The sequence below is a fragment of the Megalopta genalis genome, chromosome 3, assembly GCF_051020955.1.
Source record: "Megalopta genalis isolate 19385.01 chromosome 3, iyMegGena1_principal, whole genome shotgun sequence".
Classification (NCBI taxonomy): Eukaryota; Metazoa; Arthropoda; class Insecta; order Hymenoptera; family Halictidae; genus Megalopta; species Megalopta genalis.
The window spans coordinates 15,718,625-15,737,615 of record NC_135015.1 but is presented as its reverse complement, the minus strand read 5'-3'; the positions used below and the strand labels follow the sequence as shown (position 1 = coordinate 15,737,615).

The 18,991-nt window shown below is 41.5% G+C and overlaps 1 protein-coding gene across 1 annotated transcript in view; it reads left to right on the top strand.

Annotated features, from left to right (window-relative positions):
• Positions 1 to 18,991, top strand: part of LOC117229602 (lachesin) — an 89,967-nt gene that overhangs the window by 43,228 nt on the left and 27,748 nt on the right. Inside the window, exon 2 of the mRNA XM_033486177.2 lies at positions 17,596 to 17,685. Within this exon, the coding sequence (XP_033342068.2) occupies positions 17,601 to 17,685 (85 nt within the window). The 5' untranslated portion in view covers positions 17,596 to 17,600. The remainder of the gene's footprint in view (positions 1 to 17,595; positions 17,686 to 18,991) is intronic.

The window sequence follows — 18,991 nt, the reverse complement described above, 5'->3', positions numbered from 1 at the left end:
CGAGCCGGTTCGTTTACAAGAAAATTGAATTTGGAAACTCGTCCGACGCCGGCATGCATCCTTTCGAATGCGATTTCTGACGTGTCTGACTGCGGCGAGCTGTTTCTACTTGCGGAGAGTAGCGCGACCTTGTCGCAAGCTCGACGGACGCAGGTCTATTCGGTGTCGCGTCGAATGGTTTCCAGGAAAATTGTGAAGACTATGATTGTTTCGCGAGCAATTGTTTCGACAACTGACGAGCACAGTAATTCGATGTATTTTTGAACGATTTCGAGTGTGTAGTAGACGGAGACTTGTTGAATTCGAATCGATTTGTAGCTTCAGAAAAAGTAAATATCTGTTACGCGGTTAGAAAATGAATTAATTTTGAATTTCGTGGTTTGAAAAGCAATTTGCGGTTTTAATTAGGCTGATTGTACTTATTATATTGCACCTTGTTTTATTAGTTTCGAACGACAGGAGTGGACTCGCTTAAGACTTTTGTTTTTGAAGACGATATTTAAAATGTTATTTATTTATCGTTCTGTTACGATGATTTCTTACCATTATGCCGATTTGATACGATGGGTACAGATCTTGGTAAAATATTCTCTGGACATTTATATCTGTTTTTAACACTAAACCTACCGCGGTCAAAGTGACCGCTTCCTTATTTTGCAATTCTGCAAAGTCCCGAGACTCTTTCGTGGAAAACGCTTGAATAAGTTATATTATTGGAGCAAGTTTTATAATAAAAACTTTACAAATTCTAAATAAATTCGGTCTTCTCACTTTCGTGAAGCAGTACATGCCAGTTAATATTACTAGCTACTACTTGGTAGGTTTAATGTTAAAGTCTATCATGGAACATGTATAAACTTTGTTTCCGCAAGTCTAGACAGGTGTTTTTGCTGGTTCGATGATCGAAATAGAGCAGCAACGATTTCTCGAGAATTGTACCGGTCAATTTTGAAAAATTCATTCCATAGATATTTATTTATGTACCAGCTAAAAATAGCCGGTTCAATGGTTATATAAAAATAGCCGGTCTGTTTGATAGATCTACGTTTGAATGAAAATTTCAAACAGATAAATGATAGACGAATACTGCAATATTATATCGAATTGAATCAGTCATCAAACGATATTTTGACCAAAGATCAAAAAGATAGGATAAATCGTTGATAGAAATGTTAAAAAATGCAATGGTCAGAAAAAATGGACTTTCATGAGTTGCGGTTACCAATAATCGCTATAAATGACGGAAATGGTTTTTGGTTTCAAATAACCAATATTGATGACGAAAATTGTTTCCTTTTTGTTATAAATAACAATTATCGATAACGGGACCATTAATTCGTTACAGATAATCGACGAAAACAGTTATTAATGGTCGTCGGCAACGGATTAATGGAAAATTTTGTTATTTGTAACAAAAAGCAATTTTCGTCATCTGTAATGGTTATTCGTAACCACAAGCTATTTCCGTCGTTTATAATAGTTACTGATAACCAAAAACTATTTCCGTCATTTATAATGTTAACGGCAAGCAAAATTTAATGATTATACTTGAATTTTTTCTGAGTTCGATTCTTTCTCCCATAGATTGTGAAATAAACCGAAGAAAAGTTGGTTCAGGCGAAGTTGATTGCTAAAACAACGAAATTACTTTCCGAACAACCGAACAGCACCAACCGAGTATAACCGTGGCGCGTTTTTAAAAGAAACCATCTCAGAATAGCGCAAAGAATAATTCTTAACGCGCGGCAATTTTTCTAAAATCTCATATCGCAGATACGAATGATTTCAGCGTTGAACAAAGGTGCACGTATTCGTCTTATCAGAGCTATTAGTTTCAATTTTAAGAGTGAATTTTGCAGCATTGACAGCGCGTGCCAGCTGATGGAACCCAAAGTGTTGCAAAAAAGAGCGGTAACATCATTTCCTCGTGAATGAATAGCCAGTAGACTTCGTGGCACGCGTTAATATTCGAGGTCGCGGAATTCTGTAAAATGATGTCAAAGGGCACCATCAGTGCCCCCTCTCTATCAGCTGCGAATAGGCTTTCAAAGAGAATCCGTACAACACGTTCGGACGCAATCGCTGAAACAATATTTTTACGTCTCCGGACAGCAAAATCGAGTTCGAAAGTATCGACACAACTCTTGCTGGTTTTGCCGAGCTGTCCGCTGTCTCTCTGCGCGCAGCAGTTCTTGGTGACAGTGTGTTCCGCGTGAACCCTTTCCGGGTGTCACGGAACGCCGCGCCGCCGGCTCGTTTCATTTCGGGATCGCGTGCGCCTCCGCGCAGACGGTGCTAAAATCGATCGCGATAGCTACTTAAGTCGTATTAACCAAATGCCTGATTCGCAGGGCGGTTTCAATGTGGTATTTAGCTGGCGGCGTAGCAAGTGTACCATGTAAACTGGCCTAATGGAGGTACGTATGGTAACGCCGACGGAGGAACGCCGGCATTATCCATTGGGAGTTACTCGAATTGCAGTCGAATCGAATTACCAGTTAGTAACACTTTGTCACGGGTTTTGCGGACAGCGCGCCGCGGCTCGGTTGCTGGCCTTTGACCCTTTGCTAATTTCCTCGAAAGATTCACCGTGCGTGTGCCGACACCATGGCAGACAGGGTAGACTATGGGGATTAATTGGTGACAACCGATACCGCCGCCACGGTTTTCCACACATTTCGTTGGCACTCCGTGCGAGCGCTGTGTTCCTCATTGTGGGATTTGTCCGGTTGCTCGGAAAGGTTGTTGGGAATACGCTTGATTCAGTGTTTTGCCATTAAAAAGCGGAGCGACTACGATTTCAAAGTTTTAAGAAAAATGTGGAAAAGTCGTAAAACAATGCATCCAGGTTTACGGGATCCGGCAAAATGACGGGTCACTAACTCTTTAAGTTACAATTATACAGGTTGTAAAGGTACATTTATAAGTAATTTATTCAATGTATGTGTTACCTGCAATAAATAGTACAATAACACTCGTTCAAAGTCAGAATTATAAAATAAGTCCGATTTATTTGGCACGGAATTAAGGAGATCGAAGCTTTTATTTTTATTGTATAAAATAGACGATAAATGAATACTTATTTATAAATTTATATGAATACTTACTCGTACAGCTGTATCATACTTGATAAATTATGCTTACATCTTGAAATTAATGATATGGTATAAAACATTATTTTTAAAAACGGGGCAATCGTTTCGAGGCAAGCAATTGATGAAAATGGGACAATTGTTACGATACGGAGAGAGTAATATAAAACAGCGGAGTTTAGTGCTCCGTAAATCTAGCGTTAAATAATATACTTACTCTTAACAGAATCCAACAACTTCTCGCGAAGCCATTATTTGAAAGGAAATGATCGAGTTTCTTTTAAACGAAGCGTAGGATTTATAAGGCTGCCGATAGTTAGAATGTTATCGAAACTTTCAATTACAGAGTGGATTATAAATAATTAATAGCGAAGCTTGATATCGATACACCACAATAGACCCGCCCGTTTCTGATCGATATCCGAAGGAGACTAAGCAGTAAAGCTTTATCCTTTGCGCTCGCGCGAATAGCAAATTTAACCGTGAATGATAGGTGCATATAATGGTCACACGTGCAATACATATAATTAGACTGCGAATATTTATATGAAATGAAAATTGTTCAATTTGATCGTAATAATTATAATAAGTTGAAAGCAATGAAACAGTGTCCTAAAATTTTTCTGACGACCTTAGAATTTTTATATTTGACCTATGCGTTTTTGTCACAAATGCATAAAACCCGTGGTCTACATGTAACAAATATAAACATATGATAAATGTTTTACGACCACAGTCGCGCATGAGCGACGTGGACGATCCTGTAGTTTACATGACAATAGATCCGGGAAAAATAGAGGAGAGGGGAACGGAAGTGGAGAAACAACATTTGGAGGAGGTGAAAGAATTCAAATATCTAAGATATTTATGCGAGAAGAAAGGCGGAAAGGGCGCCCGCATAAAAGAAACGCGAGGGAAGGCAAGAATAGTGATGGGTCCTGAAGATTTAGGAACAACTTTGAAAGCAGAACGATGATCTTTGGAAGTTTAGCGAGGAGTATTCTACTATACGCTGTGTAACGGAAGTATGGGGTTGGTCGGGACAGACATCGCAAATTTTCGACCTAGAAACGGGAAATGTATACCGCTTTTCCCAAACTGAAAAGCAATTGAGATAAACGTATCGCTACCGCACGCGAATAGATAAAATAATTTGGTTAAACGTTGCTCTTTAAATCCTCGAGCAGTTTCGTCGTACACGCGCGCGTCAACGACGCCGCATGGGTTGCCATGTACGTATAAAAACGCCACATTATGTAAATTTAATACAATACAAATACGTATAATGAGTATTTCGTGCTTCGTTAGTTTCGCAATTCGAAAATTAGCGAAAACTTTTTGTTTTATACAAGATTAAATACAGGACAATAGAATTAATTGAATTTTCACAAATTTAATTACCGGCTTCAGGGGTTAAAGTCATAAAATAGCATAATATCCAGGATGCTCGCTACTTCGTCGTGCTAAATTGTTTTAATATCTCACAGATGAGAGAGAGAGGGAAAGAGAGAGAGAGAGAAAGAGAGAGGGGGAGGGAGATAGAGAGAGGGAGAAAGAGAGAGAGAGAGAGAGAGAGGGAGATACGTTGCGCTTCATAAATTATTCAATGGTGTGAAGAGGCGTACAAATGTAGCCTCGACACACCTTGTCAAAAATAAGCTCGCTATTCACTATTCATATTTATTCAAAAAACTGAAAAAAGAAGTAACGTCGGATATGATAACCGCGAGCGTGTTCAAAATTCTGCCGGCAACAAACGGATCAAGGGACTTGGAATACGTGTTTGCATTAGCAAAGATACAGACGAATTCAAACAGTTTCTAGCGCAAAGTGTTGCAGAAAAAACCGGAGAAATATCGGACGTGGGAGGGAGTGATCCGAGCGGTATCGCTTCCGCCACAGTTTGAAAAGTGGGAAAACGACCGCTATATTTGCGGGAGAGGTAGAAGGGCAGGGAAAAGTTTTGGGGTAAAAAATCGAGCCGCCGATCGCATGGACCGACACGGAAACGGATACGTTTCTTGTCGCGAGAAAGATTCCGAGGGGTGTTTATTTAGGCGGGGTTGCCCGACGGCGCAAAAACCAGCGCGACTCGAGGGGTAAATCCGGTGAGAAGATTAGCTGAATGCTAAGGAACCCGAGGAACCCGGCGAGCTAAGGAGCTTTCTCACCCCCGGACGAATTCGATGGGAACGGCCGGGAAGCATGAGCAGTTTTTAAACAGAAATTCCTCGTTCGCTATATCTATAATCCAGAGACGCGGATCCGCCATATCGTACGCGTACAGAATAAATCTGTCACAGTTGTCATCCGTAGACCCTGAATCAACGCGACCTTCAATCTATTCTTAGCCATTCAGTAGCGAACATTACTATAATCAATAGACCGCGGATATTTATGCAAAATAAAAACTGTGTAAGCTAATTGTATAATACATAGGTTGGATGAAAATGTCTTTCCCCTTGTGATAATTGTAATAAAATACAAATAATGTAACAACACCTTTAAATACGCTTAAATTCTTCATTGAAATCTTCAGTTTCATTTTTCGCCCATTACGATAATACTATAACCTAATAAACTAATAATTAAACACTTTTAACACTAATAATCAATTTATCAAAAGTACATTTCAGATTTTTATTACAGACTTGTTAGATAAAATAGCTATACAGATCAGTCACTTTCAGTCAATTTAACCAGACGCAGAGTATTATTCAATTAACATAAAGTTAATTACAGAGCAAAGGCACAGTTATTGGTCGCCTCACAGTAACCGGCTCCATTACCCCATCTTCCAAATTTTTCTTTTAGATTCGTATGGAAAAGCTGCAGTATTTACCGCATTAGAACCTCGGTTATCCGAACGAGTCAGGAGTGTTTGGCTAATAGAACAGACTAACTACAGTGGCACACGAAAGAATTCAATTGTTTGAAAGATGCCGACATTCCTGTTGCGAATCGGCAAAAGAAGCGTCAGAAGTTTCATTGTGCGGAAAAGCAGACTCGAGGTGCAAGATAAAATCAGGAACTAGATTCTGGACGTACAAGCTGACAACACATGTTTGGTCGTATTTGAGTTACACAGGCCTGCATCGTATTCGATTTCGAAACACTTCCCGTTCTTCGAAAACGATGTCACGAACTCTAAAATATTCAAACACGATTTTCTCGAGAACGGTAGTCTCGAATGAATAAATCGTATTCCTTGTTTTCGTTTTGTTCTCGATTTGTTTTTCCACGTAGAATCAACCCCTTCTCGGTTGCACCACCGTCGCTGGGACACCCGGTGTAAATGTCAATTAATTAATGAGAGTAATTACTACAGTAACGTTGATACGTTTGTTCTCGCGCCGTGTTCCTTTCCTCCCTCGTTTCCTCACTTTTTCTCCCCCGTTACATCGATTCGGCTGTTGCTCACATTCTCTGCTCTCTATACACGTAATACACCCTCTGTACACTCTGTACCGTCTACACCGCAGCCACAATGGCGATGTAACGCGAGTTTAAAAACTCGAATTCGATCGAATAAATTTCTGTAATTCCGTGGAGGGGAACGTCCGAGGTATCTCGGTGCGCAGGCAGCGTGTTAAAGACTGCGCCGAGATTGCAGGCTCTTAGCTTAGAGCTAGTCTCCATCTCGGAAAACACTCTGCGACTGCCACTTAATAACGGCCCAGTTTCGGGTCACCTTTATACGGCAGCGATTCGCGCGCGAGCACCACCTGTGAGAGGCGTCGCGCGATTCGCAAGGCGTTCGCCGAGCGTTCCTCGGCGCGCACACGCTCCCGTTTGTGTGTACACGCGCGGGCCCCAGAAAGACAGTGGTGGATCGCGGAAGAAGGGTGGAAAACTCGTAAGTAATAGCACCGACAGCAAACCTGGTGAAATGAACGGATATACGAACCCGTGCACCGACTCCTATTTCCTCCCGCGCCTTCAGAAGTCTGTCGGCCGACGTTCCTACGGGCAACGCGGGGGTGTCGGAGGGCGAGCACGGGCTGCCGGGGCTCGCCGAGAAACGTCGGGAAGACGGAAGGGCAAGGGACGGAGACAGTGGAGGGCGAAAAGGGAAAGGAAAGACGAGCCCTTCTGCGCGGAAAGAACCGAAGCTTCTCCCCCTCCCCTTTCTTTCTTTTTTATTCGGATCTCTCGTATCCCCGCGTTCCTTTCGCCTACATATCTTCGTAGCCTCTCAGATAGAGCGTTCTCGCTGCGCCGCGGCACGAGTGTCGGTTAAGCCCCGACGTTTAAGACCTCCCAAACTGGCTACGAAGCTTTCCAGACGCGTCTTATGCGCCGGAGGAACTGGATGCTGCCGAGCGTGCGATATTCCCCAGAGAAACCCCGGCGATTCGCTGGCCGCGGAAATTGGGCGGCGGACAATCGGAATAAAGGCCACTTCTGCCGCGCAATCATTGTAAATAATAACGAAGAAGCTAACTGCGAGCTCTCGCCGGAGTTGCCCCGGTAAGGGAGAAAGTTTATGTTAACGAGTGCGTGAGGAGTACTTGCAGTTCTTTCCGAGTCGCGGCGCGGGGAAACGGGGACAGAGCGAACGCACACCGGTCGCCGGGAAAAGCGGATTTTTCTGATGTCGGAATGTAAATGGTACTCAGAGTCCGCGACACCGGGTCTAAAAGATGCTGGGGTAATTGGGATGATGTAAATCGTCGGGTAAAATGGTTATTCATCGAGACTGTTTCGCTGGGCCCGACAACGTTTGCGGAACACGATGCGCTTCACTGTTTGCGAACGATGTGGACGATTCTATTTCGTCTTACTTCTGTGCCCTTCGTCTTCGAGAAGGAGATTAATTGATTTTTTATCAATTTGACTACATTAATTAATTTGACTACAATAATGTTTCCCTAACTGACGCTCAGATTCGGCACAAAAATGAACAATTTGGGAAGTGGAGATATGATTATTCGAGCCTTGCGGCTCGTTTTTATAATTGTTGACAATACGTAACTATAAAAACAAACCGCAAGACTCGAATAATCGTATCTCCTCTTCACAAATTGTTCATTTTTGTGGACAATCTGAGCGTCAATTAAAGAGACATTACTGTACTTCGGTTTATTAGTATATCGATGTTTCTTATTTCGTAAAGCTACAATTTTTTACAATGTCCTCAATTATCTAATTATTGTTATTATTATTATTAGTAGTAGTATTATTTAGTTACATTATTACCTAGTAGAGGGCTTGAATAAAATGTTCAGATAATGAAATCGGGATTTTTGTATCGGGATATTAAACAAATAAATGTTCAAGTAAGGGAAGCTCTACTGTACTTAAATCGTACCATTTATTCCAGTGCCAAAAGACATTTTGGAATCAGAACAGATAAATTGATTCGTTTATTCAAGGACGAATAAGCGAATAGCGAAATGAATTGCAAGGATTGTATTCATTGTACTTATTGTACTTAACGTATTAGATACATCGTATCCTCTTATAAAATATGACAGAAATATCGTCAAAGGGAAGCTATCAATTCTCGAAACATATATTACAGTTTCAAATAATTACATTAACTACGTATTGCAATCTTAAATAATTAAATCGTCAAAATTGATTCGACGTTCTTCACGTGAAATACAAAATTGTGGTCGCCACGCGTGCGCGACGCTGCTAGCGAACGCGTTATCGAGTTAAAAATCGTCGAAGCAATGGCTGAACAAATTCGATGGTTCGCGGAAAAGTCGAATCGACGGTACGATTAATAGCAGACGCTGTTCAATCTTTGTTCCGCCATTCGGCAAACAGAAATTGAAATATCAGCAAACGTACCGTCTCTTTCGCGAATCAATGAGCCGGGGAGTGGAAGCCGCGTTTCCTATCCCCAGATGCTGAAAATCATCGGAAGAGAGTAGCTAAGCTAATTGCCTGGCCCATTGAGCGCCGAATCGGCCTCGGACAGAGACGCAAGGATATTTCTGTGGGGCGCGTGGTCACGTGTCCGCGTGTTCAAATCAGGGACGACTGTGCGCGCATTCAGCGCCGCTTATTAAAGTATTGATATGAAACCGGTAATTATGCATAGAGAGAGAGAGAGAGAGAGAGAGAGAGAGAGAGAGAGAGAGAGAGAGAGAGAGAGAGAGAGAGAGTATAATTTCACGGTGACATTCGAACGCAGCCGGGATTTATGGACTGAATCAAAGACGCCTTTTGGTAGGCGAGCCACGTCTAGTCTCTCCTGCGAGAGAGATCCGGCAGAACGAGCTCATTCGTCCCTCAGAGAAGCACTCGTTGGCTTGTTATTCTCACGGTTCATACGGCCACGCGATTCTCGGACAGCGACGCGTCCACAACACCATCTACGAGCCGCGTCGCGTCGTTTCGACGGACCTGGGAATGCATGTCCGCGTGCACAGCGCATACATACGTTGTATAGGTGCATGCGCGGTCCGCATCCGGCTGTCCGCGCGGAAATTGGTGTTTCGATGTTTAATTCGCCGCGGCCCGGCTAATGACGGATATTCAAAAGATCGCGCGACACTGTTCTGCATTTAATTATATTCCTGTTCCGGATAAATGGCCGCGCGCGCGCACGCCCGCGGCCTTTTATCGGCCGCGATTCACTTTGCCCGATGATTGAGGCAATTATCCCGCTCCGTCACAATAAACAAGATTGTTTAACCCCCGCCACGCGCGTTCGCGCCGATTGTAATGGACGTTTTAACCGTCGCGCGGTTTTAAATTCCCCGCAGGTATTTTTTTTCGTGTATGCACAAGTTATCGTTAGTACACGACGATTTTTAAAGCCTTCCGAAAAACACGAGAAAATATTTCCAAAAGCCACTCTAGGTTTCTCACGTTTCTTTAAATAATTTATTTATTATGATTTAGTATTTATTCAGTTGCGGGAAAATGAATCGCTAAAAGTAATGAAAAGAAACTAATGTATAAAAATCGCTGAACGTCCGAATAAATATATTGTTATTGTTACTCGTATAAAATAAACCTATTGTTAATTTACAAATTGGAGAAAGAAGACTTTATATGCATGTGTGCATGCATGACTTTATTAATAGTCACAATACTTTATAATAGTTTTTGCATCCGAATAGATTCCATTTGGTTATCGGACGCTCTTTTCAATTGTGCGATTCAGTTATGCTTATCGTCATTGAACGCTCAATTTTTACGTCCTGATGAAGAAGCAAAATTGCGGAGACCCAGACACAATGATATAAGTTTATGATGTGCAGCCAATAGTTGGAGGAATTAACTGCGAATTATTATGGGAAATTGTGGGGTTCGCAGCCGGTGACGCTGTCCGCCGATTTTCTAGAGGGGACGCCGGAAACGTGTATACGCTATCAATAAGCGTTCCCCGACTTTTATGTTTCATTTATTCGATCCCATACCGCACGTTTCGCCTCCTCGATACGGCGTTCGACGCGCGACGTATGCATTTGATGGCCGCCGACTGTAATCGACGCTCGAAACCGAACTGTTTAATGAATCATCAAATCATCGTTTAACGGGCAGCGTGAAAATTTTAGTTGCAGATGCATTTCACAGGTATTACAATAATCTGGCGGATTACCTGCGGTAAAACTGTTCCACATTAATTTCAAATAATTGGTAGAACACTCGAAGAAAATTGCCAAACATATTTCATCGTTTCGATATCTCGCGGTCGGAGCCATTTTAACGCGAGATCCAAAATAGTTTGTCTGACCTATATGTAATGTTTCCATTTTGCATAACCTAGCGTATTTCATACATACGAAATTGAATTTTCTGTCTCGTGCAATAATTGCAAGTTTCAACGAATTCGATAATGTTGAAATTATTTTGAAACGCGATGGAACAATTATTAATGGCGCCTTAAAGTCGACGCTCGACCGCAAAGGATTAATAGGTTCTCCATCTTTTCTTTTCCGACGCTTCTACTATTTCGTATTTTATCTACTTTCTGACGGAAATGCGCAACACTCGCGACACTTTATATCATACTAATGATCACAAAAACTGGATATCCGAGCTGCGCGAGCCCGAAATGAATTTTCCTTCAAAAACCGAGCCCCGAATGGACAAATTCCTGCGCTTTTTGATTTATGCATATAAATATCGATTTCCCGTCGTCCGTATCATATTTTCGACCATAATCTGCATGCACGCGATCTCCCGTAATGACTGGACATAATCTCTGCCTAATCGATCGCCGACATTTCGACGGCCGGTTTCATCGATCGATTAATTCAATCGTCGATTTCCCGACGATTAATGCCTTCAATCAACGACAAACGATTACGTTCGATCGTCGATTTTTCGACGATTAATGCCTTTAATCAACGACAGACGATTACGTTCGATCGTCGATTTTTCGACGACTAATGTTTTCGATCGTTTTCATCAATCATTTCATCGAATTCAAAATGTTCATCGATCGTTGTCCAACACTGGATACACCTGGACAATTATCTCTATCCGGCACTCGAAGGCCCATCAATCCTACGATTGCACAACACATCGGGCAAAATTGATATTCCAGCGCACTCGTTTCCAAACGCCGCCACCCCGTATAAGCGCCGCATTCTGGAGCATCTGTTTGCGGATCCGCAACGTACGCGCTAAAGCGAAACCGTGTTATATTAGAGAAGCAACTTGCTCTACACACGTACACGGGGTCGCCCGCGTCCTCTAATGCTTACAGCTCTAGCTAGCCATCGCTTCCGATTATTTATATTAATAAACGGACCGCAGCTACCAAGACTGTAGTTTACAGTTTCGGGCCGCGCGCACCCCTCCATTCGAAAGCGTGTAATCGCCGAAAGCTTTTCGCTGCTGTCTCGCCCGGCTACATTGTTCGCATATCCACCTTCGAAATATCGTAAAAACAATGCGAACAACCGCGGTAACAGAAACCGGTTCACGACGGCGCGCCTGCGAACTCGAGCGGCTCGCATGCTCGCAGGAAACGCGATACGTTTAACGAAGAATGTGCGTATGCGGGCACGTAATAACTATGGTTCGCGACGTTGCACGCTGTATCAGCCGGTCGCCGACGAATTTTCGGAACGGGAACCATTTTCGGTCATTTCGGAAAATTGGGCTGGATGTTCTTCTCGATGGGGCGCGCTATTTTTGGTAGCGGAAGCGTACGACGGCAAGTCGTGGGTCTTGACATTTGATCGCAATTGAATTTTCGAAACGGGGCACGCGGTCCCAATTTGGGACGATTGGCCAAGGTTTTCTGCTAAATTCTGCGCGCTATCTTCGGGAGGTTCGCGACAGAATAGTTTTATGGCACTCGTAGGTTTCAACGCTTTACCGGGATCCAACATTTTGAGGGCTTCGTCTAATTACTTGGCTCCCGGTGTTCAATCTTGATCGAATTTTCGCTACTGTATTATGTAGAATCCGTGTTACCATGTATGACTTCGTAACTTGCTTCGAACAGTGAAGAAATACATGATTAGTGCGTAGAATATGCTACGTAACAGTGTTGCGTGGTCTTAGGATTTAATTGCTCAGGGAATTATAATTACGAATTGTAATTGGATTACATTGTAATTGTATTATAATACGATTCAATTATATTACAATTCAATTATAATCTAATTATAATATGATTGAATTACGATGAATTATAATACGATTCAATTATATTATAATTCAATTATAATATAATTATAATACGATTGAATTACGATGAGTTATAATACGATTCAATGATATTATAATTCAATCATATTGCAATTAGTAATTCGGATCACCGTTCAATTTAATTACGATGTAACTCGTAACTGCAATTGGAATAGAATTACAAAATGCTAAGACATGAAATTACATTAATTATGAATTAGGATGTAATTGAATTGAATTTATCGATTTAGATTCATTATCAAGGTTTAGGAACGATTTTATTAATAGATAACATTATATATTATTTTTATATATAATAATATATAATAATATTAATTTTATATATAATATTATATTATTATATATGAAATATTAATAGATAACATTAGTGAAGAAAAACGCGCAAAGGAGACATAGAATAAATATTCGGAAGGAAACCATAAAAATATGTCTCACAAAATTCTGTTCTATAATTTGAAGAAATATAATTTCAATAATATCGCGTTTCAATTGCATTATATTTCGATTACGCTCGCGATGAAAGTAATTAGCTGAAAGGTTTGAATTATGTAATTGAATTACGGCGTAGTTGAATTACTACGTAATTGAAACACAATGTAATTAAATCGCGACATTGAATTACCGTGCAGTCGAATTGACACAACTCTATTTTACGTACCACGTAATTATCGCATTATTCGTGAATATAATACGTGGCCTGTAAAAATAATTTAACCCGCGACGGGTTAAATGGAGAAACACTTGTTATTAAAAATTATAGCGAGTCTGTTTTGGCGAATTCGCGCGGATCGGACGGCAGTGCTGGAGCCAATTTTCTCTGCTTGTCTTACCGAATCAGACTAGTATCCCGGAGTATAGGCTCGCAGGAAGCGGGGGATGAAGGTAGCAAGAGGCGAGTAATCTGAGCGCGGAGAGAGAGAAAGGGGAGGGAGAGGGGGGAGAGAGAGAAAGAGAGGAAGAGAGAGGAAGAGAAAGGAAGAGAGAGGAAGAGAGAGGAAGAGAGAGGAAGAGAGAGGGAGAGAGAGGGAGAGAGAGGGAGAGATAGAGAGGGAGAGGGAAGGAGAGAGAGGATCGAAGTCGAGAAATTCGCGACGTCTGGAGGAACGAGGCTGGGGGAGGGTCAAGCTGAATCGCGTGAATATTAACTCGACAGTTGGTCGCCACATAAACGCCAACCGTTGATATATCCTATCCTCACCCTCCCGTGGCCAGCACCGCAATAATACTCGAATGGTGGGTGCCTCCTCCTTCTCCTCCTCCTCCTCCTCCGCCTCCTCCCTCAGCCCGGCCGCTCTCTTCCCTTTTCAGTTTCTACCCTCTATCCGAGAGTATCCTCGATGACTCCCCACCCTGTCGGCCGCACGCGCGTCTACGTGGCAATGAACACACACATAGAGGCGCACACGTACCCGAAACGTTTCTATGCACTTACAGCCCGGTCAAATGAAAATTTTACTCGTGCCGAAGGCTGGCCCTTTATGACTTCGGGCTAGGTTCTCTTTGCATTGCCGAAAATTGCGCTGCGGCTGTCGTATTTAACTTAAATAACCCGCCCGACCCACAGGACGCCACGTGGGAAACGGATGATTTATCAGATCGGTCTCTACCAAGTCATCCTGCCATCGCCCGCACTCGAGACGAGAGGGCAACAATGCGTTTTGAGAACTTTTATGTGATCTATGTGGCTAGATAGATGCAATTCGTCTAGCCGAATGTTTTTCGTGGTTTTCGATATCTGGCTTCTGCAGGACCGAGGCGAAGTTAAGCAAACTTTCGGGCGCGTTACGTCGCACATAATGTTTTATCAAATTAAGACAATGGCTATTGTGTTTCCTAACTTTTGCCAGTTATTTCTGTATTCTGTCGTTCCTCTTTTCTTACTTGTCTGTTCGATAGTCAGAAAAATGAGTGTTTGTAATGGCAAACAGTAGAGAGATTAAAATGGTTTGATAATGTGAATGTATTATCTTTTGAATGATTATTATTAGAATTATTAAGGAGAAAAAGCAATATTTAAGTTACTCCTATTTTTTCTGTTTCGCATAAAGATCCGCAATCCAGTCGTGACTTTCAATTCTAAAGTAACGCAAAGAGTTTGTCCCGTTAAAATATTGAAATAAATGCATAAATGAAAATAAAATTTTAGTCGGATAAGAGATAAAGACTAAGTTATTCGTTATCATAAAAAGTTGTTCGTGCAGGAATTCATTTGAATGCGAATTTATTCGTACAGGAATTCATTCGAATGAGAGAATTTATTCGTACAGGAATTCATTCGCATGAGAATTTATTCGTACGGGAATTCATTCGAGTACGAATTTATTCGTACAGGAATTCATTCGAGTACAAATTTATTCGCGTACAGGAATTCATTCCAGTAAGAATTTATTCGTACAGAGAATTCATTCGAATACAAATTTATTTATACAGGAAATCATACGGAAAATAGTCGATTTTAAACAATGCACAGTACAGCATCGAGTGCCTTGAACAATTCATTGAAAATATTGATAAGCAAAATTATGCTTAGTAAAAAAAATCTGTCTTTCGAGTATCAATTAATGAAACCGAATCTAAATAGTTAAAATTTACCATAGAAAATATTAGTTAAACTCGTTTGTATTCTAAAAATTTCGCCAACATTCAGTTTGTTCGATATACATATATTACAATAAAAATGGATCTCAAAATCTAGTTAAAAATCAGTGTTATCAATATATGACCGACGCGACACTCTGTGAAACTAATATTTCTTGCAATTGTTGCAGCGAGCTTTTCTTCCGCGCAAACGCACGTAGTCCAAAGATTAAGTCCACGGTTCTACGTGGCCGAAGTTGCTTAAGCTAATCTCAGGCTGTCGTCGTTACAGAAATCTTGGATGCTGTAACGACCAAGTTTTCTCTCGTAATTGACCGTGTAGGTGCTGCCCAGTTGGTCCTCTCATACATTTGCATCGAATTCGATCGAGCTTCCGCGACGAGCACATTTTGTGGAAATCGTTGCGGAAACTCTATGAAGCAATTCGAATCAATTACGAATGCCTCTAGAACGGTGTACATTGCATAATAATTTCCATAAATACCGGCGCACAGCGCATGAGATGCAGCTTAAATCTTCTTAGTTGTGTGGTTGTAATAAATAGGGAAGACTCAACCTCCAAGCTACTTAATAATCACCACTAGACCAAGGATTTGTATGCATTCGTGGTGCACGCAATTTCCAAGGTACAAGTAACCGTGCATGCAGGTCAAAATTAGCAGCAACTATGTCGTCATTTTATCGCAAAATAAGTATTTCAGTCAGCGTAGGTTTTTAATTTACGATTATTTCAGATTGCAAAGATACATTTATGAGTTCTTCGTTGTTACCAGCGGCGATTGTTACAAATAACACTCGTTAAATATCAGAATAAATCTCTTGTTATTACTTTTATGAACTAATATATAAAACAGCTGCTTTTAGTGCTCCGTAAATCTAGCGTTAATTAGTACGCATAGTTTATCCTCCCCTCCATTCTTTCGCAGCGAGAAAAATCCCCGAATCGCGGCACTATTGATAGCCTTCCAACCGCAGTAAAAATGACCGTAATTTATCTGACAATTTCGTCACCACCGATATTATAACCACAATTACGCGGATAATCGTACATTCGCACGAACACCAATGGTTTACCTAAACATCGTCGACCAACAGTTTGACGCTCGCGAGTGTAGCGACAAATTTCTCACGATTAATTCGATCCGATATTTATCGGCGCCAGTAAAAATTTATGCGGTCAGCGGAAACCGAAAGAAATATTTGCATTATACGAAATATCTCGGACGCATCGAATCTCCATATTTATATTACATAATTAATTGCTGTTCCCGTTAACGTTTTAAGCCGTCCGATGGCCTCGGTTCACAGCCGCCCTGCGCCGCCGTGGCAATGCTCTCTCTCTCTCTCTCTCTCTCTCTCTCTCTCTCTTTCTCCCTTTCTCTTTTTCTCTCTCTTTTTCACTCTTTTCTTCTCTCTCTTTCCGCCATCGGCCGCATTATGACATTCATGTTTTCGCATTACGCAGAAACTTTTAGCGGTATCGATCGGAACTTTTCGCTTACTTTTAACTTTTCACTTAACTATTACAACGCGGGACATTTAAATGGCTTCGGAGTTAATGCGTTAGAACGAAAAAAGAAGAAGAAGAAGAAGAAGAAGAAGGAGAAGAAGAAGGAGAGACGAGGAAGCGAGAGGGAACAAGAGCAAGTTATAATACACTTTCAACCTTAATTAAGCGTCGGCTCAGAACGGGCCGCCGAACTAGTCTAATTATTTCCAATATACTTAGAAACACGAATGAACGTATAGATTCGGTGCGTTCCAGAAGTACGAACATTCGTTGTTGGTCAGCGATTTGTCGGCGAATTTGAAAATATCCTTTCGCGAAGAGCATCCGAAAACGTTTCCGAAAACTTCAGTCGATGTATGGCTTAGGAGTCCTTAAAATTGACATAAATGAGGATTTTGCAAATTGGCTGGAAAAAGAAATTACGATGCCACTAATAATGCAAAGCACAATTTTTGCTATAATCAAATACAAATAATATTCTTTTTACAATATTTCTTATTTTGTTTAGTCATGCCGTGATCCATATAACCGGTGCTGGTCTGTTGTTTATTTATTGTTAATATTATTGTCTATTATCGACCATATCGATTCGTCGACCGAAAGATCCCACGATAAAGATGTCTTTGCACCGCGCAGCTGATCTTCAAAGAAAAGTAGATCGAGTTCGTATATTCGACGGATCGCGATCAAAATATCGCAAAGATATTACAGCGAGAAGCTGAAAGGGTTGGTGCGTTATACCTAAAGCAAACGTAATTTCTGTTGCAGTACGTATGGCGTATGGCCGACTCTATGGCATGGCATCGCGGGACATTGTTCTTTGCTTCTTTCTCGCCGGCTTCGTTTATTCAAGTTTCGGTAAGAGTCAAATGATATTTCCTTTTCACGGGGCTCGAGTACTCCTCACCCGATTACCAAGCCCGAGGGAGGAAACTGGAGGTAGGTAGGTGGGTGTTGGCGGATAGTAGACGGGCGCAGGCGGGGGTGGTTGCACAGTCCGAAGAGAGGGACCCGGCAGAAGTTTCAATTGGCCGCAATACGAAGCGAAAGTTACAAGTTTTTAATCCCTACAAAATGATGGGAACGAATCTCACCGTTGTATCCGTAATAGCATCTCGCCGTACTTTTTCTTCGGTCCCCGCCACCCCGCCGCCCCCCGGTTCTCTTTCTCCCTCTTTTTCTTTCTCTCCCTATCCGTCCGCGTTTCTTTGCTCCACTTTTCGGTAAGAATCAAATAAAATGCTTCTAAAAGCACTATCGGGAGTCCTCGGGTTCCCGTAAAAGCATTCCCGCGAACCAGGCAAGCCAGAAATTACGTGTACATCCGAACGTTACGATTGTTTCTGCTCGGAGGCAAATGAAAAAGCAAATTTCGCTCGTTAGCCGCGCCAACAAACTCGTACAGGCTGATTCGATCGCGGACTTCCCAGCGCTCCGCTTTCTCCAAGTAATTCTCGGGAAAATTCGCTGCGCTGATTATTCTCTATGAGCGCGTCTGCGAGGTGCGCGCGTACAGGGTTGGCAGACGGGCGGGGGGGGGGGGGCGACTACGGATTCGAAACAAGCCACTATACGTCGGTGTTCAATCAGCGCGGAATATGAACGATAATTTTAAGTACAAACTTCTTGAACGTGTCGCGGAATATTTGAACTGGGAATCTTACGAAATTTGTTGAGTATCATTGTATAACTAAAGAATTGACTCTCTCTGCAAATTGCAATCGTCGCTGAAACTATCATGTTGCCATTTTAAACGATTTGTATATGGTCAAATGTATTTGCAATTGATAAGTTAAAAATTCAAGTGTCTTATAAATTAATGCGATCTGTTTCATTCGTTTCTTCGTTTGGCAATTTCGACAGAATGAAAGTAGCATAACAAATGCTACAAATGATTTTACAGATTCGTGTTTTATGTATCCACTTTAAAATCCTTGCAGCTTCAAATTCAATACGTTTTTTCTGATATTACGCTAATTTTTCGCATCATTTTTATTATCTATATATATATAATACATAAATATATATTTAAATATTATTTATTATTATACATACATATTGTATACTTGTAACAGGTAATTGTCCTCAGTGCAATCGATAAAATATTTACAAGAATTCCATACGACCGTCCTCGGTGTGCATAAAGTAGAAAATTAATATCCGC